The 26,050-nt window shown below is 35.8% G+C and overlaps 1 protein-coding gene across 1 annotated transcript; it reads right to left on the bottom strand.

The window, feature by feature from the left end:
- LOC118739873 (protein embryonic gonad-like) lies at window positions 1–22,767 on the bottom strand. The gene is made up of 2 exons (XM_036471368.1): window positions 22,690–22,767; window positions 1–1,362 (listed from the first exon to the last, which is right to left on the bottom strand). Exons 1-2 carry the CDS (start codon window positions 22,765–22,767, stop codon window positions 1–3), a joined length of 1,440 nt encoding a protein of 479 aa, XP_036327261.1.
- Between the last annotated feature and the right edge of the window lie 3,283 nt (window positions 22,768–26,050).

Raw genomic sequence — 26,050 nt, 5'->3', positions numbered from 1 at the left:
TCATCCCGTTAGCGTCTGTGAGCGTACCAACGTCAGATCCAACGGCATTGGCTTGTGTATCACAGCATGCGCGAGCGCTGTAGCCTCACTGCTGCTCAGTGTAGACGGTGAGGCGGTCGAGTGTGGCGGCGTCGTAGATTTCAGTGAATTTTTTCCACCATCCGTAATGCTTTCGGCGAAGCTTTCGCGCGCCGTCGCCGCCACCGCCGCCGCTGCCGCCAACTGTTTTTCCAATTCGCGCCCCTTCAATGACAAGTCGATGGGCTCTTCTTGCGTATTTGCAGCAATGCAACCAATTGATGTTGCTGCTGCTGCTGCCGCAGCCGCCGCCGCTGCAGCAGCTTCGCTGACACGTTTGATTTCTTCCTTCAGCGCAGCTGGCATGAGATGCGCTGGCGGACTACCGGAGGAGAGTGATGTAATTGGCGGTGCACCTAGTGGCGATATGTGTGGCGGCAAGGCGAAATGCGGAAAAGCGCTGCGCAGTGGCTCTGAGTGCGAGCGATAGATTTGTAGCAGCTGCTGGTGGCGTCGCTCTCGCGCCTCAGCCGCTTCCAATTCGTCATAAGCTGTAGAGGCAAGATGTTGTGCTGAACTGCAGTTGCGCTCTTGACGACCTGAAACACTGCTGCGCGCGTCATCTACCGCATCGCCTGCGGAAGAGGCGCCCGAGTCGCTGGGTGTGTCGCTGAGTCGCGTTTCCGCTTTGCCATAACTGAAAGCGGGTAAGTGATGGTGGTGTTGATGAAGTTGATGTTGCAAGCCATGTTGCAGGCCATGCTGCTGGTGGTGGTGGTGCTGTTGATGATGATTCTGGTGATTTCGCCCACTGTCCGCAACGCCGTTGAGAAATTTCGCCGCGCTGCTTAGTAGCGCATGTTGCGTTGGTGGTTGCGGTGAGCCTCGGCTGTTGGCGGCGACTGCGGCGGCTGCAGCAGCACTGAGCGCCAAAGCTGTCGGTGATATGCTGGCTGATTTTATGCAGGGATTAGTTTTGTCTTGGTATGTTTGTCGCGCTTGTAACTGATGCAGTCGCGCAAGTTGTTCGAAGCTGGCTCTGCTGGTATTATTGTCACCCATGCCGCCACTGCCACCATTTCCATTTCCGCCGCCGCCACCGCCACCGCCTCCGCCTGGGCCATTGCCTGGTACGCTTTGTTGTTCTTGCAGCAAACAGTGTATTTTAAACCAATTGGAGCGGCGGCCATAGCGTGATCCGCTCTTCGACATGCCTACCAGCAGACACTTGCGCAGGCGACACGCTTTGCAAGCAGTGCGATTTTTCTTATTGATAACGCAATCACCATTGTTTTTGCAACCAGCGATAGCGGAAATGTTGTTATACGTACGACCGAAGAAGGACTGAAACGAGAGCAAAGAAAGGGTAGAAGAAATGAATAAATAGTTCACTAAGAAAATGGTCTTTTCCCACTAGAACTTGAATGGAGATCTCCCTAAGTGAGGAATAAAAGAGTACTCCCCTTGACCTGATTTCGGATCAATAAGAGAGATTTGTGGACTTTTTACTCCCTTATTACTCGTTTAGGAGTCAATAGGGACATCTCCTAAGCTAGCAATTAAAGAATGCTCCCTGAGGCATGATTTGGGAGCAATAAGCGAGATTAGTCGGTTTTGCACTCCTGTATTACTCACTTAGGAGTATAATGGGAGATCTCCCAAGTGAGCAATAAAAGTATCCTCCGGGATACATGATTTCGGAGGTATAAGCGAGATTTGTTGGTTTTGTACTCCGTTATTACTCGCTTAGGAGCAAAAATCGATGTTTCCTAAGCGAGCAATCCAGGAGTATTCTTTTTAATTGATAGGAGAGCTATACGCACCTTCTTCAACATAATTTTGTGTTTTTGGAAAATGTATGAAGAAAGCAAAACAGATAACTGATGTGTACATTCATACTTATATACATACATATGTATTTCTAATTGAAAAACTTAAATCAGGAAACAATGAAATTAATTGGAGAGCAAATCCTTAGAGCCGCTGGTATGTATGATAGCATTTGTTTAAACTTATAAATGATTGTATTATTTAACTCAAAATATATTTCAGATTACGGGGCCAGCAATTAAGGCGTCTACGTTCTAGCGTTGCAATCTTGCCCCGCCCAGAAAACTTACTGGGTACAGCCGGAAGTTTTTCAAGGCGTGAATAGTTTGGGCCACTCCCGGGTGAATACAAGTTAAATAACTTTTCCAGGAAATCATCCTCGCCACACTTATCTTGTGGATTGTATAAAAGTATATATGTATGTATGTATAATGTTTGAGTTTGTCATTACTGTTCGATATCCGTTTTCTAATTTTAGTTAATATTGTAATAATAATTATTTATGTTTCTTTCTGTTTTTGTAATAATCAGCTTAAATCTTGTATTTATGTGCATAAGTATGTATATATGTATATGATTAAAAAATTAAATAAATGAATTGCGTAAAAAGCAAAATCTTTTTAGCTTATGTAAAATGCTCGTTATGGAGCAATGTGGGAGTAGTCTTCCATTACTCCATGAGGAGGAATTCGGGAGTATAGAGACGTTCTTTTATTACTCGTACAGGAGCCTTCCGGGATGACTCTTATGGGAGTACTCCCTTACTACTCGTTAGGGAGGAATGTGGGATGTTTTCTATGTGCACTCCCTTGTTGTCTTTTTGGGAGGTTTCTGGGAGGTAACTAAGGGAGTACTCCCGTATTGCTCCATTAGGAGGTTTGTGGGATGATAATTCTGTGTGTGCTCCCCGATTGCTTGTTTAGGAGGTAAAAGGGATTACTCCCCCTCCTAGGACATCCAATGTTAAAGGGAGTATACAAAATTACATGCTTATACACAGAAGCATAGGGAGCAATGGGGAGTATTCGTATACTCCCAAGGGAGTACTCACCGAGCAATCGTACGATGCTCCCAAGTTCTACTGGGTTATTGCTTATAGAAGTACGAAATATGTAAATATATGAAATCATAATTTTTTTAATGTTTTCAAGGGCGATTTATATTAATTTTTTTATAAGTGCTTTTCCTAAATGTCAAATACAATTTTTTATATTAGCTATCGTAGTTTAATCTCAAGTTCCTGCGCTTTGATGGTCTTAACTAACTCGGTTTAGGAGCTCACTAAAGCAGCGTATGCTCACCAATAGGCGACCGAACTTTGCGATAGACATCAAGACACCTGCTGCACAAACAGATTAAATTCAGCTCACACACGAAGGGACCTTATGTTCGGCCACCATTTCAGCAATCTTGAATGAGCTGGTTTACCTAATATTTTGATCCGGATTAACGCCGCAATTGATCTGATCAAAATTGTGCCTTGACAGACTGCAGTAATGCGGATTTACGAGCCGCGAGGTAATAGGTTCGAATCCCATGGCCAGTAGAATATTCATTTAATTTTTTTTATCCATTCAATTATAACTACTATATTATTTCAAAGTTGTTTTTGACTTTTTTTGTAAAATTAAATTCATTTAGTTTAACTAATAATAAAAAAGTTAAATACAATAAAACAAACGAAACTAAAATAAGAAAAATTTAATATATAAAAAAAAAAATTAAGTAACAATAAAAACAAAATTTTTTGGCAATCTCTCCAACCGAGAATGGAACCTGGGACGTGCAAGCTTGTAGTACGCAGCCCTCACCACTCGGCTACCGCGGATGAAGTAGTTGGCTGCTTTGTTTGCGTATTTGTTTGCTCAGGAAGCGTAGAACACAAAGAAAAAGCAAAATTTTTTGGCGTGGATATTAGAGTGGTCCAAAAACAGTAAAGTCAGAATTGTAATGCTCTCACCCCCTTGGATTGTTCTATATCGCCAAAAACTAAAAAGTTTTCCATATATTTTTATATGGGAAAAATTAAATTTTTCGTAGAAATGGTCTTGAAAACCAATATTTTTCGATAGGAAAACCCTGGTTCTCTTCAGGAGGCTTTCAGTAATAATACCCAAATATTTATTTAACCATTTTTTAATACTAACGATTTTTTATTGGTCGCCTCATTGCATTTTTTTGGGGTTTTTGTAGGTTTTTGGCGGATCTGTAAATTATTGACGTGTTGAAAAAATGGTTAAATAAACAATTGGGTATTATTATTGGGAATCTCCAGCAGATAAACTGAGTTTGCTGGTAGAAAAATATTGATTTTTGACTATTTTATACCATTTCTACGAAAAGTTGTTTTTCCCCATATAAAATACACGGAAAACTTTGGGTGCATTGAGCGACCTCTAAATATTTTTTGATTTAAAAAAAAAAAAAAAATACGGGTCTATTTTTTTCGGTATAGAACAATCGTAGGGGGTGAGAGCATAAAAATTGCGACTATACTTTTTCACGTGCATTTTTGGACCACCCTAGTGGGAATTCACCTTGTCGTCGGTAATGCAGTCACCGTATTAATTCAAATAAGTTCTTATTCAATTGTAATTTAACGAACTAGTATGGTGACTGCATTACCGATGAACCATGCTAGTTTTGTACTTTCTCTGTATTCTACGCTCTCTAAGTTTTCGTCAGTGTTGTCATCGAATATTCGCTTTTTCCGACTTAAGTTTGGGAATTAGCTCCAGGACTTCGTCCGGATCAACTGCAGTTAATTCCCGAGATAATTCCGAATTAACGAGTTGGCCCGGATCCACGTTGCCGTCTGTTTAAGCTTTTAGATTCAGGGTCTACTGCCATTTCTACGGTTCGGTCAAAGCTTGAAAACAAGTTTGGTAGCGGCATTTAATATGAAGACATCTCACTAAACCTCAGAATGTGGCAGCCTGATCACAGTAGAGTTTTTCAGCTATAAGGGAGGCCGCCCTATGGATTAATCGCGCCGCAACTTCTCCGCAGCCCGTTATAATTCATTCTGACGGGAAAGCAGCGATTAGATCTCTCAAATGCAGCCACACTTCGTCGAAAGTGGCTGTCCAATGTTGGAGTGTTTTAAAAAAATTAAAAAGGATTGATATAGGTAAGAGGTGCATACTACAACTCGGCGGGAGCATGGATCGATATTTGGTCGGAGAAACCACTAAAAATATAAAAAGTTTGTTTTTAAAAGCAGTCTCCTTTCGGCAGTCAATGACAAACATCCGTGTGTACTCCTGGCATGCAAAAGCTTGTCATAAAACCATTTATCATTGGGAGGCGTCGCTAAATTGTAGGTCCATCCATTTGTTTTATTGAATTAAGTAACACGTCACATATTGGAGGAGAAGCCCGGTCAAAATGTTAGAAAAAATCTGAATGCCAAACATTTATTTCATTATCTACCGCAATATTGAGAAATAATGGTAGACGAAAAATTGTTTTTTATTGCGTTGAATTGCATTTTGCTGTTTAACATAGAAAGTAGTATTCTGAAAATAATGAAGTGTTCGACCAAAAAGCGCAACATTTCAATACAATTAATTTACTCATAAATTTTCAAAATATTTGACAGCTAAGTTGATCTCCTAAAAGAGAGTGAATACAAAATTTAATTGAATTAAATTCAAAAGGACACAAGCTCTGAATTCTTGTATCTAAGCGTGCGTTCACACAGGAAGCTGAGCAGAACTGAGCGGAGTCATTCCGAGCGGAGCGGACCGAAGCTATCAAATTGTTGTAGATATATGCAAGTTTTCATACAGAAAGCCTTTTCAGAAGATCTTTGGAGCTAAAAGCTAAGCAGTTTTTGATTTTAAATTTGCTATTTAAGTTTTGTTTTATTTATGATGCTGCTGTAATAAAGAAGCAAAATATTTAAATAAAAGCGAATTTCGCAACAAATTTGTTGAAACATACTAAGTAAATAATTTGGCTCCTTTTTATAAAAGATAAGATATATGGCATCTATGCGTCCGAGAAATTCAGGAAAGCTCCGCTCCACCTCCTTAAATGTGCCCACATACCTGGAGCTTCGCTTGGCGTTGCTCGGCTTTCTTTGTGAACGTATCCTAAGGAAAGCAATCCTTCAGCTTTGAAGGCCAATATTTCGGATTTAATTTTATACTATTAAAAAATACCAAAAATCCGTTTTTAGACACTTTAAACTCCAAATATTTTAAAAACTAAAGAGCTAATTGAATAATTTGAAGATCAGAATAGGATTGTATGGAAAAAGTATACAAGAACCAGTGGTCACAGGTTGTGCCGCATGCAGTTGCTGGAATTTTGTTCCAGTTTCTACAAACCTACAGCTAATTCTAATCTAACTTACGGCGCTTCAACACGTGAACAAGTAAAGACGAGTAAAATAGCGGCTTGCTAGCTGAGCCTAACAAAAGATTTAAGCTGCGAACTTCACACGAATACCAACAGAACTAAAGCCTTTCATGCAGCAGAAACATTTCAAATCTGGCTTTGTCTATTCTACAAATAAGTATATGAATATAAACCAGCCGATACAATAGTTTTATTGTTGGCTTTTACGCTAATAGCGAATTAATTAACACCTTTCAACACGGGCTTGACTTGAAAATTATATACTTTCGTATAAATGTCTACATATTCATGTATGTACATACTTATGAATGAACCAAGAGCTAACTTTATGCTTTCCAGCCAACTATTAATTCTCACTCAAATGGAGTTAATGTGAGCAAAAACCAAGAAAATGGGGCACATTTGGATACGCACACATATGTGTGTATATGCACAGGTGTATGCAAGTAGTATTTAGTAGTGTAACGCAGATTGTTGATTTTCGCAGATATAGACGCAGCCGCACACAAATGCCATTACAAAGTATAAAATAAAAATATCAAATAGCGAATAGGCTACCATTACTCTTACACATACGATATTTTCTATTGTTGTTGTTAGTTGTTTTGCTTAATTTTTTGTAAGTTAATGCTGTACATTAGTGTAAAGTGTGCGAGTACAAGAAATTTATTCCTCTTTCTGGTTCATTTGGTCAGCAAGGCTGATGATCTTTTAAGTGTGGCTTTTATTTGGCGTTGAACTAATTACACACTTACGCATTTTTCGTTTCGTTGAATGCATTTAAATACAAAAGTACGTATGCGCGCACAATTAATTCCCGTTTAATGTTGGTTGAGCCAATTATGCATGGAGTAATGGTAATTGTAATTACGGAACAGAAAATGTTGTACATATTACAAAACGCGGTAATTTAGGTTGCGTAAACCATTTAAAGACGTTAACCAATGCTTACAAGATAAGATAATACACGGAAAATATAAAGAAATTTTTTAATTTTTTAATATTTATGATTTTTTATTTTTTATAAAAATATATCATGGTTTTTTGAATGCGTTATTTTCAGACTTAATTTTATCGTTCATATTTTTGCTAATCTCGGTGCCGAGTTTTTAGCTGTAAGGGACTCCACAGCAAAGCACCTTTAGCAGAAGCACTTGCATGCGGTGTGGTACCCTCCCCTTTCTTTGCAATAATTAAATATTTAGGTGTCTATTTTAAAAGTTTGAAAACTTTAATTAAATATAATTAATAGGATTGACAAAACATCGCAATACGGCTGTAAAATGCCAAATAATTTAAAGCAGTTCATTAAAAAAATAATAATTTTTGAAGAGGGTTGCCACCTGTTTGAAAAGGCAAATTATATTAACTTGATTGAATAAAAAATATTACAATATGGGTGTCAAAGGAAGAAAAAGATTTAAGAGAGCGCACTTTCCAAAATATTTAAAAGAATGTTGCCACCTGCTTGAAAATTTAAATTCGATTAAATCCTACACATATATAAAATTACGTTTCTTGAAGTTTATCATCGATCGTGTTCATCTCGGCGAAGAGAAAGTTTAAATCTAAGTTAGAACAAGAAAAGAGTGGTCAGCTGTTTAGAATTAAAATAAATAATGTTGAATGAATTACTACAATATACAGGAAGGTTTCCACCTGTCTAAAAAACTAAATCCTACTTTAACTAAACGAATTATGTAATTGAAATATGTATTATAACTTACGTGTCAGTCGAAAGAGGTTTAAGAAGGTTGCTGTAGTTTGATATTTTGAGCAGGGTTACCACCTGTTTGAAAGGCGGATTTAATTTAATTATACTCAAGTTAAATGAAATAGGTATTAAAATATGGGTGTCACACGAGAAATTAATAAGAAATATTTTATTTTTACCGTTAGGATATTTGAAGGTGTGAAAGCGTTGCCACCTATTTAAAAGTTCAATTCAATTCAAATAATTTAATATCTTAATAAATATGGGTATCAATCAAGATGTTTTTGAAAATTCTTTATTTTTAAACTACATGTAGGCGGGTTCAACTTGGAATAAGGGAATTAGGTTTCGAAATATGGGTGACAGAGGAAAGAGATTTAAGATGGTTTCGGTTTATAAATATTTTGAAGAGGATTAAGAAGAGAAAATGTGAATATCTCCTATGTGTTTAGCTGTGTTTAAAAATGTCGATATTTATTTAAATAAATTACTTTTAATTTGAAAAATTGGTTTCGTGTGACATGCGGTCTACGCCCCTCATGCGGATGGGCTGGAATGCAGCGTAAAACCGTTGGGATTATTATTTTTAACACACAGAAGTTTCATACACTCAGCCAAGCGGGTGAGGCAAAACCAGTGGGCTATAAAACTGCTACCAATTTTTTATTTTTTTTTAAGTCGATTAAAAAGTTTAAAAATTTTATGCATTTTTGTTAAAGATATATGGAAAAGTTGGTCTGCTCCCCGAACTCCGAACCCCGACTCCCCACCTCCAGCCTACTTCCTGTTACAAGGTTCTTAATATCCTGGCTACTCATATTGGATGCGATTCAATCTAAAAGTATAAATTAAATGAAGATTTCAATACCTCAAAACCAATGAATTCCTTCCTTTGGCTATGACTTTGCATCTAAATTAATCACAGATTGCTAGTTATGTGTGCTGAACTTGCAGCAGGTGTGCTTGAATCTCTAAAAAATGGCCAGAAATAACATTTTGTTGTAAAATTACTTTTAATCACAAAAAACTAATAATAATAAAAACGCTTTTGGGATCCAACAATTTTAATTCATATACACTTGTATTACTTCTATGACTTTAATTCGGCTTTGTTCATCTTAATGCCGCCATAATTTTTTGATTATGATTTTTTTTATATCGCCCACATGAATAATTGTTTGATGCATAAAGTATAGGTATTTATGTGTGTATATAAGGGTGGTAAAAAAAACGTAAAATTGGCTCTTAAAAAAATTAACTCCTTGTTTTTTGTTTTTTTTTTATCAAAAAGAATTTAGAGGTCGCTCAAAGTGCTCAGAGTTTTCCATGTATTTTAAACGGAAAAAAATTTCGTAGAAATGCTAAAAAATGAATATTTTGCGATCGGAAAACCACGTTTCTCCTCAAGAGACTTCCAATAACAAAAGCTAATTGTTTATTTTACAATTTTTAATGCTAAACAAAAAAAATTATAAAAATTATTAATTAAATATAAATTAAATTTATACAAAATAGTTACTATTAAACAAAAGTTTAAATAAACAAGCGTGTATTATCATTAGAAGTTTCCTGAAGAGAAATGAATGTTTCGGATCAAAAAATTTTGATTTTCAAGATTTCTATACCATTTCTAAGGAAAATTGTGTTTTCCCCCCCCAATAAATATTTTTTGTTTTCAGAATAAAGAAAAAGGAGTATATTTTTTCGGTATAGGACAGTCCTAGGGGGTAGTAGCATTAAAATTTCCTCTTTCTTTTTTCGACCACCCTAATGTACATACATGGCCATGCGCACACTTGTACTTATATGCAGTAAGTTTGCATGTTTAATGAAAATTAATGATTTCTAATGCCATAACAATAATGGCGAATAAGAAGCGCAACAGCAACTACAAGCAACCGCTACAGCTACAGCATCCTCTGCATATTGTTATATCATTTAAGTATGTTTTTTCTACTCTTTTGTTTTTTCCTTTTGTCACGGTAATGATATTGCTCAGGTTTTTAATGCTGCTTTTGTTTGCCATACTGGCATCTGCATAACAAAGTTGTACTAGCACAAGAACAAAATAATAATAAATGGAAAGAGAAGCGACAAAAAATGTGCTGAGCATTGAAGTAGCTTGTAGTTGTTTTTATTATTGTTGCTGCTAGCCAGCTGCTTTGTGTCATTAATGCGCGCTGGCTGTTTGCTTGTTTCTTTGACGACCTTGACTTTTTCACCAAACACCAGCTGTTCAACTGTTCAACTGCTCAATTGCTCATCAGCAGCAACTCTTTGGTAGCACACCTTTGTTTAACTGATTAGCGATGCTCAGCTTGTTTTTCGTTTTATTTGTATAAAGCTTCGCTATTCGAGGCTTCTTCGCGGTATTCTTATTGTTTCTTATTGCCATAGTATAAGCGAAGGTATGCATGTCGTGCCACAGCCATTGGCGTTAATGCACTACCCACCACTTTGCTTGGGTATTTCAGTTTGCTACCGAGCTGCTGGTTGACTTTAGCATTTTTTTAATGATTATACTCGTAAGATATTTATATTGTTTGTTTTGCTTTTGAGTGCTACTTTGTATACATGTGTGGCTGTTTGTGTTGTCTTCCAACAATACAGTAGCTTAATTTGGTTAGTTTTCCAGCACCGCAAAAGACGTTATTAAAATGTCATAATAGTGACATTTGCATTCTAAATTATTTTCGAAGATTAGGAGCTTAGATACGAAAACATATTTTGTGAAAATAAATGAATTTTATGGTGGTTTAATGCAGGTGTGCAGCTTGGGAAGATATTAGTAACTCAATTAATTCAAAGTTTTTGTAATTACAACGTGCACTGATTTTTCGCTAAAAAAAGCCTTCTGGTATTTTTCGAAAATAGGCAAAAAAAAATTGGTTCAACTTGAACCCAAAGACTTATACCTACTTATGGGTATATTAGACCAAGTCAAAAAAAAAAATCTTACAATGCAACCGAAAAATGATTTGGCAATCAAAACGTTCGAAACTATAATAATGTACGCCATTTAAGTACTATGCAGACTCTAATTATCAAGGCCAATAAGGAAAGGAGATCCGAGAAAGCACAATCTACTTCTTGATAAAGCTGCACAGTTTGAGAGAGAACCTCCTCATAGTTTTTGTATCTTCTGCAGTAACGATGCTTACGTATAATGCAGTGTAAGGTATATCTTACCTCTTCAGAGAATATAAGCTTCGACACCTTTGTCGATCCCTCCTAGGCAACTTTGCTTACAAATTCCCAAGCTCGCCTGCCACAGAGGTAACCTCTATATTCCTATGACCGGTAACCCAAATGAGGTTTAGTCTATTCTAGATGGATAAGCATCTTCTGCAGAGATCGGCGGCAGTTTAGCACAATTTTTGATTTAATTGTAGTGCAACTCACAGCTTTGTTTTCTCCCTGGCTATCACTAAATATGAAAACTCTTTATAATTTAGAGCAGTACGAAGTTCGTTTATAGCCTCGATTATAGCTGAGACCTCAGCCCGGAATACACAACAGTAGTACGGTAGTTGAAATTAGCGGCTCAGGTTAAAGCTGCGTTCATTCTTGAACCACTGTGTGGAATATAGTAGCTTTCTACCCATTCTACCCTGCTTGGAATTTTCATGAAGAAGTGTTTGCCTGGAATAAGAGTTTCAACACAATAGAAAAAAATATATACTTTCCAGAATGCAATAGTGACCCTACAGTCCTGCTTTCCATTGTCCTGTCTCTGTTAACCCAAGTGCAGCAAGATATGTAGTCTGCTGACCCAATAGATCAAGTGACAAAAGATCTAAAGGGACATTTGGAGCATAATTTGGGTTCAGATCATACTAATCCTATATACTATGCTGAGTAGATTAAGATTAAGGGCACCGTGTTAGGATTTCATTACAGAGAATCGGTCTGACCACCGCTAAATAAATCCAGCGGCATATGCTTGGGCTCAACCCCCGTTTTTCACTGATGGCCACTTTGCAAGAATATAGAGCTCAGTTTCTGTCGAGAATGACGCTTAAGAATTTCGCTTTATTTGAAAAGCTTAGAAGTAGCCAGTTTAGTTCTAACGGAGTCAGGAGCATTGTCTAGTTCTTCTGGTAAGAGAACAAGTTGCGTTTTCTCCGAATTGATGAAGAGGCCACAACGAATAGACCATATTGGTACATCGTGAAGAGCTCTTTGCATCAATTCATCCTTCAGTTGCCTCAAGGCCTTTGATATTAGCTCTGAATTTATGTTGTTAAAAGCTCCATCAATATCTTCAAAGACTACGAGACATTAGTCCTTGTAACTATAGGACTTTTAGTAAAGATTAGCAGGCAGGCCAGCGCGGTCTTTGTGGACTTGTACTTCATATAGATAAGTTGATTGCTAGACAGTAGTCGACTGTCAACTGATAACAAAGGAAAACAGGCTGGAATGAAATACTCCACAATAAACTTACCGGCTAGGTGGTGCGGATGGTTCAGCTATGACTTTGACTTTAACTAAAGACGGTTGAAGTGGCACAACCACTCTGGAGGAGATTTGAGACATAGTTGTAACGCAAGTGTGGGTGGTAAGGGGGGGGGGGAAGGGGTCACCACTCGCGTAAGTACCACCTGAAGGTTTATTAATAACTTCATCGTTACAAATAAGAAATTTGCCAGTTTAACGCAATTGTAGGCGCGCACTTTAGCTCTGCCTTCACGACGGTAGATCGTGCGAGAGGCATATCTGACTACGGGTGTATACTAAATCACCTAAACTGACCGCATCATACTTTTCATTTGAAAATAACTGGAGGACACTTTCCAACTTAAATACCATGTTAAGAAAAACTAAATAAAAAAGCATCTTACTTATCACTACTTACACAAAAGGCAGGCAGTTTTTTACAATCTATACATTTAATAAAACTAATTATTAAAGAGATATTAATATGAATCTTTAGCCAAAATCAAAAATTTTTCGTTTTTTTTTCTTTCTGTCTACCTGTATGTTGTCTGCGCATCACTCCAGGACTAATGCATAGAATTGAATGCAGTTTTCACCGATGTATTACTTGAGGTCGTACTTAAAATATAGAAGAAACAAGTTAGCGATATGCCACACGTTTGAGAATTTCCGTTTAAGTAAATTAATGTAAAGTAAATATTGCAATAAGGCTGACAAAAGAAAAAAGTTTAAGAAGGTGTACAGCCGAAAAAATTTGTGGATGGTTGCCACCTGTTTCAAAACTTGTATTTAATTTAATTGATAAGAGATATCAAATCTTGAAATGTGGGTAGCAAACTAAAGAGGTTAAGAAAAGTTGACTGCCGAAATATTTGTGCCGAAGGTTGTCACCTGCTTGAAAATTTTTATTTAATTAAATTGTGTTGAAAGTATTTGGTACACGACCTGCTCCTGATTTTACAACACGAATAAACCGAAAAGAAGCAACACTGTATATCTTATACACACATATTTACATATTTATCTTTATGAATTCTTGATCTTGAATAAACCACTAAACTATGAATATGGGTGTGCGTTTTTATTTGGCTCAATAAATTGAAGAGAAATCAAAAATGGCAATATGGGTATCAAACTAAAGAGGTTAAGGAGAATTCACTGACGAAAATATTTATGAGGAGGCTTGCTACCTGCTTAAAGAATTTTATTAGATGATATTGATGAAATGAAATAGTACAAAACGGGTATCAAACTAAAGAGGGGTTAGGAAAGTTTACTGCTGAAAAAATATTTTTGAAGCGGATTGCCACCTGTTTAATTCAAGTTAATTTATAAGATAAGCTAAGAATAACAACACAAAAAGGCTTCAAAGGCGCAACGAAGCACGCCGGGAATTTGCTAGTAACAAATATATATATATATTTTTTTGAGCCAGAATTAAATTTCTGAATTTGCAACCCCATAAATGTTTTTTTTTGTTATCAAAAAATGAAGTTGTATGCATATCAGACACTGAATGTAATTTATGGGAATTTGAGCATAAGATCTGCACAGCAATAAAACGATAATTTAAGTACCAAACAGGAAATATGTGTAAAGTGTCAATAAAAATTTTCTAACACGCAGTGTTTTTAATTGTTAACAATAAATACTAAACCGAAATATATAAGATTTTATTGTTATTACTTTAAATACAATTTTCCTTTCTAAGCACTTATTAAGGCATCCAATTTACTTGTACCACCCGAGTGAGAGTTGTTTGTTTCACAGTTTAAAAATCGCACATAAAAGCAGTGGGACGCACTAAAGTTTGCATGCAGATGGTAATTTGAGTATTGCATTACAGCGGTACATGCAAGTTAACGCACTGCCAACGATCTTGTATATATATAATAGTTATGCACTTGGTTTTTTTTTTGTGATTGTTATACAGTTGTTTTCCTGCCATCAATGTTTAGCCACTTGATTGAGTAAGCATAAAAACCGCAGCAGTAAGTAGCCAATCAGCCAATGGAACAAGTGTCCAGCTGTTGTGCGAGTTCAAGTGCAGTTTTATGAATTGGCGCCCTATAAAAAGCGCACTAAAGTGAAGCTGGCTGGAGCAGGAAAGCCCAAACCGAAAATGTTTAGAGAAAGAGCGGATAGGAGAAGAAGTGCATACGTTTAGCACAGCTTGTGACTAATTAAATTAAATAAATTTTATAGTAGGTGCGCCGACAAAGCATGGTGATGGTGACATTTAACAAATTGCAACATGACAACGAAATGGGCGACAATAAAAGTTGATTGTGACTGCAATAAGTTTTATGTGCGTGAGATATTTGAACTGAAAAATAAATTTAATCGGAGAAAATAGTGGTTGTGTAGGTGAGGGTGGCGAGGGAGGCGAGGGAAGCGAAGGAAGCTAGGAAGGAATAGTGGAACGCTGAGTTGCTATGTTTAGGATTATATGTGCAAGTGGCGTTGGATCACGCAGAACCATGTGGTGACAAGCTAAATTGCATTTGGCTGCATTTGCACAGCAGGCAAATTTAATGCGGCGACAGAGAGTAGCAAAAAAGTTATTGGTAAAAAATATGAAAACTGAAATTCGTATTTAGTTTATATAACCATGTAAAGGAATTATAAAATTTAAAGCTTAAAATTGAGTCGTATTTTGATTGGCGCTTATTGGTTTAATTTACATAAAACTCTTTTGTTTGTAATCGGGTAAGAACAAGAAGATGCCGGATTAGAGTTAGATTCATCTGAAAGTGCTCGGTAAGGCAAAGAACATAGTGACGCGACAAAGAGAGCGACAAGACAGTTTCGGATAATAGCGACAAAACCAAACCTTTATTTTTCAATGTGGCAGCACATAGCATAGCATATGTATATGACGCACGAAATCGGCTCAAAACTTTAAATCCTTTCATTTTGTGTGACAACATGAACTTGTGTATCACAATTTGAAGCGAATCCACTTAGGTGGCTAGGTTTCGCATAGTTTGAGGCCATATGAGTTTGCATATTTAACTCTACGAATGCGAATATATATACATAGTTATACTCTTGTTAATGTCTAAGTTAACAATGGTATAGCTGCGCACTGTGAGTTCGGGCCTTAATCTCAATTTTAATCCTGATCCTAATATTAATCCTAATCTTAGTCTTATCGTAATCTTAATCTTAGTCTTAATCTTATTATTCTTAATCTTAATCTTAATCTTAATCTCAATCTCAATCTTTATCGTAATCTCAATCTCTCTCATTCACGTGGTGAAAATCCATTTTGGGAGAAAGCGCTTGTATATCATTTAGTTCGCGATACTCCAATAGTCGCAATGGTCAAGTGAACAAGGCACTCGTGTGCCATTCGAGAGATCCGAGTTCGAGTCTCAGCCAGCGGAATTTTTTAAATTTTTTTAATTAAAATTTTTTCTTTTTCAATAAATTATTATTATTTTTTTTTTAATTTATAGCTTTCATTGTTTTAAAAAGGTAATTATACAGTTTTTAATTCTATTTGATTTTTATAAATATATTCTATGTATTTAATCTTTCAAATTTACTTTTTCTTTACTAATTAAATTTTCTCTTAATTTTTAGTAGTTGTTCTTTTAAAATGAACAATATTTTTTAATATTATTTAATTTTAAGGAACTAATTTTTTTCTTTTTTAGTTTTTATTTTAATTTTTGGATTTTATTGTTTAAAAAAGAGTGTTTAGAATTTATTTTTTTTAAGGAAAAATATATGTTTTTATTTAATTAAATTTTCAGAATTTTTTGTATTGTTTTTGTCTTATTAGTTTAATATTTTTTTAATGTTTAGATTTTGTTCTACAAATAAAAATATATTGTTTTTAATTTTAAGTATCATTTTATTGTTTTTTGATTGAATTTCTACTTAAATTTTTGATTTTATTTTGATCTAATTTTCCTTTATTTTCATTTTAAAATTTTATTAAACTTTCTTTTATTTATTGGTTTTGATTATTTCGAAAAGAAAAAAATACCGATACCGAATAGTCTGGGCACCTAAACTTTGCAGGAAGATCTTTCGAATATCCGGGGCGTCCAAACCTCGTATCATTCTATGCGTTTAATTTTACTGCACGCCACCCTTTGAAGTTTTAGTTAGCTGAATCCTTATTGCAGACTTACGGAGGTTCCAAATGGACTGCGGTGCGGAGGCGTCGTAGGAGATGTTAAATGTCTCTTTTGTTCCAAGTAACGAATTTTACTAGTATCTTCCAAGCGAAACTGCTGGAGATCCAGAGGGCTAGCAAAGCATTTGAGAGGAACAGCGAAAGGATACAGAAAGCGGCACTTGCCTCGCCTATCCACTTATACTCATCTAAAAGGAACTGTATTTGCAAGGAAAAGCGCTGCTTCTAGCAACTAGCCAACTAACCAGGTACGGTCACCAGGTTGTAATACCATAGGACAAACTGGTACGTTAACCACTGTGTATATTCGGTGAAAAATGTAAGGCTTCCACATCTCATTTCCCTACAGTTGATTTGCAGGTTTATATGGCAAATTTTGACTTCCAAAGTGCTCCTAAATATTGCGTCGGCAGGTTACATTTCTGTCCAGAATGACTGCCAAGCTACTTGATCCCCTGCGAGGAAATAAATCTTAGACCGAAATTTCAAGATGGTTTGTGCTAGGTGGCATAGGCGATTGATGTGTGAAAGAACATTCCGTGGGTGGGTCGGGTTCCAGCCCACGCAAATTAAAAAAATAACGTCCGCCTCTAATATAACGTTATTTAGGGTACCTTCAAAGTCTAAGGAAACGCCCAGTGCGAGCTCTCTAAGGGCTAATGCCTGCTCAAAAGTTGCTACAATCTGATGAAAAGTTTTTTCTTGGCTTCTCACAGACAAGCTGACAGTTAGACAATTTTTTAAATTTTTTGCCGGATATGTATATCGAGTAATTTTTCTATCAGAGAAAGAAAAGGGGTAAGGCTAATGGGTTGAAAGTCATTTCGATTTGCATAAGAGTACTTTTTCTCTTTGGAATTAATACAACTTTCGCTATGGTCAGTCCTTTTGGCATGCAATTTATTCTCAGAAAGGCCCTTTATATAGATGAATAGCAGAAATGGGCACAGAATGCTAAATACCAGGGCAGAGAAAATTTCTTTCATTCCTGGGGGTTTGTAAGGTTAGAGAGGCCTTATGAGGTAATCTACCTTTTTGTCATCTAAAATTTCTTCAGATGCCTCGGGCAGATAGAGATTAATATTATTTTCAGGTACCTCATTATACTCCGCAAAGTGTGCACTAAGATTTACCCCTTGCAGTTCATTGCGAGATGATGTCCAGTTGCCATCTGCGTTCTGATAAACATCTTTGAAGCGGCGTTTTTTAGACTTATCCTCTGATTGGCTTTTTATGCAGAAATTGTTATATTTGGGCTCTTATAATAGCACCTTTAAACTTTGTAAAGGCTTGTAGGCAGGCCATTAACAACTTCGCTTTGCAGCATAGACAAGCTTACTGGATTCCTTCATAAGGAAGGCGATGCTTTTCAGCTTCCTTTAGGTAGTATAAATGGGTAGAAGACGATGAGGGCAATATTGCGGCTTCTCCATTTATTTCCGATTACCTTATTTCATGGAAAACAGCAAGACTTGCGTATGAAAGCCATACACTTGGCCGGTCTTTAGTAGCACGACTACAATATTATTATAACTCCAGAAGGATATCTTTCTCATATAAAGAAAGGAAAAAATATATGGATGACAATTCACTTGATTTATTTTTTGATACTTAAATGAGAAATGCGACTTCATTCAATAAATGATCACGTAAAAGTACATAGAAGAGCTTTTCATTCAGCTGAATTTGCACTATACATAGATAAATGCCGCCAAATAACGCATATTGAAATTTTTATAACTTTCTTTTTAGTTTTGTGGAATTAGCATTCAATTTAATTTTCCCTGCCTCGCCTCTATTGTTGTCGTACCACAACTAATAACAAAATTTTTCAAAAATTCCATTCCGCCACCCAATTTATAAATCTCCGTATCACCTGCAATTTTGGAGCCTAACACTTTTGTTTAACTACGAACTCCTTCACAGTGGACTATAATTATCAATTGCATAAACAAATCAAGCTCAATGCTGTTCGTATATGCATCCGTATCATTAAAGTGTTATTAATATGCTATCAGCATGCACATACATACATACTGACTCACTGCAAATACCATACCCATATGCCGCATGACGAAAGACTCAAGACACAAACTTGCTGGCGCTTAGCTTACCTATGAATGTATGTACATTAACTACACTTACTCCATATGATTTCCTGCTTAATTTAGTGTAACATTTGATGTATGGTATTTTTTTCTTAAATTCATGCCTACAAATTACCGCTTGATTTTTTTACGCGCATTAATGACCATCATTTTTGGTACACTTAATCAACTTTGCCACACTAATTTCCATTGGTTTTTAAATGATAGAATTAGTTATTGCTTTTTTGTTTTCATAGTGGTTTATTGTTAATCCAATTAATTTAATCTCACTGCTGTGCATTATTCACGTATCATCATTAATTTTGTACGGTGCAATGCATCAATTATGAGTTATGTATGCGGAACCAAATATGTGGCGTAAAGCCATATGAATGATCACCCCGCTCATATTTTATTTTTATTTTATTGAAGCATGAATTGTAACAAATGAAGTCAAATCTTTATTTATAATTTAATGATTCTAAGATATTTAAGTACGATTTTTGTTGTTAGGTTTTGACTCAGTAGTAGAGTTTTTTCATTTCCTTCCTAACGCCAGCTGATACTAGTTGAAAACAGCAAACTCAAAGCTAGCAGCTTCGGAAGGTACTGAGTAAGAAGCATATTTTGTTCTAAAGGAAAATATATAAGAATATTACGTTTATGTATTTTTTTTTAGTTCTATGCTGCATAAAAATATATACATATATGCATGGTCGGACGGTGGCGCATCGATTCCGTCGTCATCGACTGTATGTTCGGGGTCATCCCCTCCGCTGGTTTCATTATGAACATTAGCTACTAGGGCGGTGTGATTGTTCCCATCCCTTTTTATTAAGAAAAATAGTCGCGTTACATCCGACCCTTCCGGCGGCAATACCTAGTGAGCTGGTATTAAAAACGAGGGAAAATATGATTTCTTCGTGCTGTTATTGTAGCTTTTCATATGAAACTTTCCTTATGTTGCACATTTGCTCCTGTACAGAGACCTCTGCGAATTTTCGCTGAAAAAAAATAGTGATCTCAGTTGAGAATACTGGAAATGTGCCTTCTGTATTGTGATTGACATGCTTTCACCTGGAGACATACATGCAGCTTGATGGGTGTCCTTAGACTAGAGCCTTGGGCTACACAATACCATGCATTGGGCGACGGCAAAGTCGATCAGCCTTAGTACGTCATCGGATGTTTTTTTGGGATGGGACAAAATAAACCTTCCTTGTCCACACTGAATTTCGCTTTGATGCGGATTGTGTCGCGGCGATCTTTAATGGGGGTAAACGACAGTAGGTACTTAGCAACGAAGCCTCTGCTTTACGACAAATCCGACACCAATTTGTCGCTCCTTTATTGGGCAGCTCTAGAAGGCATCAAAAGGTAATACGTCTGATTTGATTTGTCCTGCTTTACTATTTTCGAGGACAGCATTAGTCTACCAGCTGGGTAGGCGTATGCATCCGAATTATAGTCCTTTAAATGTTTGTCGAAATCGTTTCCAAAAAAGAAGGGTCATATACAAGGATTATCGAATTTTGTCATTGGAAGGGGATTTTTACGTGATGGGTCCCAAACCCAGCGCATAAAAGTTATTTTTAGGATACAAAAACTTACCATACATTCGAAAACTATGATTTCTGGAGAAAATCGATGCTCACAAAAATTAAAAAAAGTGCATTTGATTAAAACATATTTTTTTGCAAAACATTCTTTCAGTATTTTTTGGGAAAAGATAAATTAATTTTGAGATAAAATAATATTTTTATATTTATTTAGAATTGACAAAAATTTTAAGAAAAAGAAAAAAGTTATAACTTGACAAACATTACAAAAGATTAAAAAAGTATCATAATAGTTATTTGAAGGGAATAATTTGTTGGGTAAAAATAATCTATTTTTTGGTAAAATAAAAATGTTAATGTATTCTTAAAAAAGAAGTCTATTTTTGAGAAAATTTTTCTTCTTGGAGATTTTTTTTTCGTTTCAATTAGTTTTTTAGGTACTTGGTAGGGAAAAAAAAAGAATATTTTAGCAGAGGTAATTAAATCACCAAAGTTACCAAAATTACCAAACAATATTTTTTTGAAGAAACAATGTTTTTTTGGAGATAAATATTATAAAATTGCCAAATTTTTGTTTAACTATTTTTATAAAATTTCAGAAAAAGTAGTTTGAGAACTGAAATATATTTTTTTGTAGGAAAAATTAATTGTTTTTGTTTATCGGCCTAAATATTTAGACTGACGTAATTTTTATTTTATAAGCTCGAGGCCCAGATAATACATAAAACACAGGTTTTAGTTCTTTAATTTTTAATATCGATATTTTGACCTCAATCTGAGGTCATCTTCAGGAACTCTTAGTCGTTCCCGGAAAATTTATTTTTATATATTGGAATTGGTTTTTCTTTTTTTTTATTTCCACTTTTTGTTTATTTGGGCCATGTTTTTTGAAATTTTATTTTGTTTCCCCCTTCTTATGGTTTATGATTCCGAAAGGGTTAACCTCAGATAGATCAATAAATAACAAAATTGCCAAGAATAGAAAAGGCAAAAATATGTTTTTCTAAAAAAAAAATAAATTTTGTTATTTACAAAAGAAACCCATCCATCTTTGAAAGAAATTAAATACATATTAAAATCATAATGAATGCAGAGCGGGCAATACCAACTGTTAGTTTATTTGCTCGACTCATCGCAGGAGCTTCCAAACGCCGCATAAAATCATTTGCTCATATACGCAAGCTTGCATGTAGAGTGGCAATAAGGTGAATATGAAAAGCAATTGAATTGTGCAACTACTCATACATACATATCACTGTTTTTAAGCCATTTTGCACTGAATCGGCTTAATAGCTTTGCTCTATTTATAGCTGACTTGCTCTGATGATTATTATAGATTTCGCTTCTTTGCTTTTTTTCAACTGATTGTTTTGATTGCACTTGTGCGTGCAAAATGTGGTCAATCAAATCGATATGAAGCGTCTATTAGATGAATTTGTAGAAATTGTTGCGGTCAGTCATTGTAAAGCGCTTTAAACTATTAGTTTAATTTCAATGCAGTGTTGAACGGTGATATCATTTGTATGCACATGAATGTACATATTTATGTGTGTATTCTAGAGGTTAGCGAAAAACAATTAGCAAATAAAGTAAAGAGGCTTCTGCGCGTTTATTGTGAAAGTGATAATTTTTTTCTTGAAAAATGCAGAATAACCTTTATCAAGCTACTATTTTTTTCACATGAAACACTCCCGTCCCTAGTAAACCGGTTTCACGTACCGGAATAATTAGAGTCTTACGCGACCAAGGCCTGTTGATTCAGCGACCTAATCTTGTTTCGATTGTACTCTTTTGATTCGACTGGCTCCGGACCATAAATCTACTTTCGCTTTATATGTCAAATCCTATGCGAATATTTACTTCAGTTAGGTGCAATAGATATACAACCTATGGAGCCACCTTAAGAATTTATCTGACCTTAGATTCGCAGATAATATACTACACGGTTTGAAAGTTCCTGATACTCAAGCTTAGAGATATGCCAGGGCTGTACAGCTGCATACTGGCACACTGAAATCACACTCTCTGGGCTGCCCACCGCTAGTGATTGGGGAAGTGGCTACCTCGTAACTTGGAGCACAGCTCCGTAAATGCAACCGTAACCCGTGTTAGTGTCAACAACCCCCAGCTGACCATTTTATCCCGGATTGGAGGTTCTAAAAACCCATAATTTAACCTCTGGTGTGATTAAACTTTCGTCAACTCTACGACCTTTGTGCATTTAATTCGGTGCTTAAGCCTTGCTTGATCTGAAGCAATGCATGAGTTTTTGGACCCTTCAGTGGTATAAGCTTTCAAACCCATTGTACTCGACGAGGTTAGTATGCTTATGCTGAAAAAATTGAGCCAAGTTCCTTCTTTTAACATATTGTTAGGGGGACCACTAGCTTATGTCTGATGTAAACTGTGTCTTTTGAAAAGGAATCAGAATGTTCTAGTGTGTCTAGTCTCTAAACACATAGTCAGTGGTATGTATTTATAATGTAGATTTTATTGACACAAGTTATTCAATTAGAATATTCTTACCTTGCAACCTTCACATGTGAATGCGCCAAAATGAAATCCAGCCGCAGGCTCACCGCACACTTTGCACAGCTGGTTCATCTGAAAACAGCAAAAAACTAAATGTTAAATTTCAGTAATTTAAGCAATTTTCTGTGCGTAGAATAACAATCAAAAATAGTTGTAACTAAAACGAACTTTATAAACTCAATCCATGCATTTTCTTCTTGATTGGCGCTGAATTCGCTTAGGTTATTTCGGCCTAGTTGAGTTGAATAAAGCACGCCGCGCTTGAAATAATTACATTATTACAATTAACTTTATACGGAACATCGAGTTACAAGTGCATACGGTGCTAACTGCCCATTGGGTTACTACATTAAATTAGAGTTTATGACCTGCCCGATTATTGCATATGGCTCATTGGCTCTGGTGGAAAGTCACTTTTGCTGTACAAAGTCAAGCAGTATGCAAAGGTCGATTGCGTTGCATAAACCTAAATTTAACTTGGGCGCACGCTGTACTCTTCCAACAATCCAGTTAAATATTTTTAGCAAATCAGACTTTATATTTGATAAAAACTTCCATCATTGCAACTTCAAGTATTCTTTAAGGAAGGATTAACTTTTATTTTTACCGGTGGCTCATAAATCACTTGCTATGTGGGAGTGGCACTTTTTTAATATAGTCGAATATTCTTGTGCACAAATCAATGGAGGAAAAATATCGTTTTTTTTTTGGACAGTCTATTGGCTCTTGTCTCTGCGACAATTGCTACTAGAGGGTTTTTAGGTGCAGATTCCTCAGCACTGGCTAAACATGGCTAAGCAGAGATGAAAGGGTCCTCTTACCAAAAGCATAAGACTTTCTGCAGTTTTTACAAGTCACTGGGCTTTGAGCTATGATGGAAATAGACAACAACATCTAGCCTAGGCTGCGATGTGGTTCCTTAGGGACCTTACCGAACATTCAGGTATATTTAGATTTTTAATTAATGTTTATGTATGCCACAAAAAAGCAAATAAGTACATATAAAGCTAGTAATGTGTTTTGATTTTGCAAAAATATGAGGTTTTTAATGCCCAAAATAACTAAATTCAGAAGCTTACGATTCCACTTTTTACAAGAAAGTAATGATTGCATTCCGCTCTCCACTCCAGCTGGGTAATAAAACTATAACTTAAAAATAATTTTAAAAATATGTTGGATTATTTAAACTCCAGGAGGGAGTGGAACCTTGGCTCAAGCGGTCAACTGACCGGCACATTATACTATGTCGTTCATCTGGTCAGGTTTTTAAAAAGAGCCAAATACATATAGTGATCGAAAAAATTATAGCCGCACCACATTTTGAGAAGTTTTAATATATTGTTTTTTTTTTCAATTTAATTTTAGTTATTTGTTTTATAAAAATATAGGTAACTTTTAACCAAAACCTATGCAAATCAAAGTTTCAAACTTTCGACAGCCAGGCAGCCATTAACGCACTAAAAACTCTTGAAACTTGAAAAACTCGCTTTGTGTTCGAAAATTCACGAATAAAATTGACCGATTTTGTCTGAATGCACGAGCTGGTATGCCAGCCACAAGCGTGGTATACTTTCCATTGAATACACGGCAGGCACTTACCTCTATCTTAATTAGATATAGCAATGGAAAGCGTTAGCATCTTACAGGATAACTAATGTCGTTTTTTTATTTTTTTAATGTTGCCTTTTCACTGCCCTTTTCTTAGTATTTGCGAACAAAAAGCATTGAGAACGCAATATTTTTCGATACGAAAAAAATTTAAATAAGGTAATGCTTCGTTCTTAGAGTGCAAAGTCTCCTACTATTTTCTAGCGCTTCCAATTGTGTATTACAAGATACTACTGTTTGGGGTACTAACAGAACATTCTCTCACGCCATTTAATGCACTCAAGTTTAGACGGACACAGGGGGAAAACTTAACAGCATTCATGTCATCACTAGTAACTCCAAAGATACAACAAAATAACTCCTGTGTCACTGCTTTATAAGATGGCAAATCAGCTACCATGGCTCGTTGTTATTTCTTCACTGTATGAAATTCTTGACCAAAGTACCAGGATATTTTTAAAATTGGCTAGAAAGTGCATTACGAATCAGTTTTACGACTAGGCCTCCTCCACCTTCTTGTTAACACTAAATGCGAGTACTAAATAATCCTCTATGTGAGATCTCATGTGAAGGTTATATTCGCTACGCTGCTTATTTATTTACGTTGAATATGCATACGTACATATTGCCATTTAAATGCTCATAAAAATTAAATGTTTTGCATATAAGTAATAGCAATTTGCGGTAGCATTGGTAGAACAAAAGAGAAAAGAAAAAGTTAAAAAATAGTTAGGCGCTTATGTTGTATTTTACGTTTTCTATCCATGTAAAACCACTTGCTGACAGCAAATGTTTCTGGAACTCATAAAAATTCTATCTTCTACACAACATCACACATATAAGTATATGGTCGCAACTTGTCCAAATAGATTAGATTTTGTTTGTGCCCATGGCGGAGTCATTTCACTGACATAAATTTTATTGTTACTTCTGTTCTTACTTCTGGACATTTTTAATTGTGGTTGAAAATGTGAGAATATACTGCGGCAGGCGAATGTTTTCCTTGGGTTTGTGCCTTAAGTCTTTTGTTTGGGTCTATACAGATGTGTGCTACCTTTATTACTGCGGCAAATTGTGTGAACGAACGACAACCAGTATAGTTTAAAAAATTATTTGGCGACGTGTGCTAAAGGTAGAACTCTTGTTCTCTCTTTCGTATCCTATTACTTTAAGCCATTAATCCTTATATGCATATATAGGTTTCTCGGAAACGGTTCTAATGATGTTAAGTTTTAAGTTTTTTAGAACTTTAGCCCAGAAATATTTTCATTGAGGGTTGCCACGTTTATTTTTTGTAATCCAAATTTGTGCCTCATTAATTTTAACACGCAAACATACATCCAAAACTGAAGTGGAGTTCAACGAGACAAATTTCAGAAAGTTTTACTGCAAACATATTTTTAGAGGGGGCTGCCACCTGTTTAGAAATTGAAAATCAATTTTGTTAAATGAAATATTTTGATATTAGTGTCCAACGAGAGAGTTGTATAAAATGCTTTTTTGCGAAAATATTTTTGGAGAAGGTTGCCATCTCTTTAAATAATTAAAATAAATTTAAAGAACAAGTTAGATAAAATCTTTTAAAACGGTTATTAGAGGAGAAAGGTTGTAAGAAAGCTGTATCTCTTTCGAAAATATTTTTTACGAGCATTGCCACCGGTTTAGAAGTTTAAAATAAATTTAGTTGGCATTTAATGGAAATATTTTCGAGTCAGTTGTCAGTAAATCTGGCATGGACATTGCTTAC

Source organism: Rhagoletis pomonella, unplaced genomic scaffold (assembly GCF_013731165.1).
Source record: "Rhagoletis pomonella isolate Grant_MI unplaced genomic scaffold, Rhpom_1.0 Rhpom_scaffold_00005, whole genome shotgun sequence".
Lineage (NCBI taxonomy): Eukaryota > Metazoa > Arthropoda > Insecta > Diptera > Tephritidae > Rhagoletis > Rhagoletis pomonella.
Note: the sequence above shows the minus strand (reverse complement) of the source record. Positions and strands in the feature narration are given on the sequence as shown.

What these genes read in the sequence shown, in the direction of transcription:
- LOC118739873 (XM_036471368.1), bottom strand. Translation starts at nt 22,767, where the DNA reads ATGAACCAGCTGTGCAAAGTGTGCGGTGAGCCTGCGGCTGGATTTCAT. An exon ending in TCACATGTGAAGGTTGCAAG is followed by an intron (nt 1,363 to 22,689) that starts GTAAGAATATTC and finishes CTCTCGTTTCAG; the next exon opens with TCCTTCTTCGGTCGTACGTA.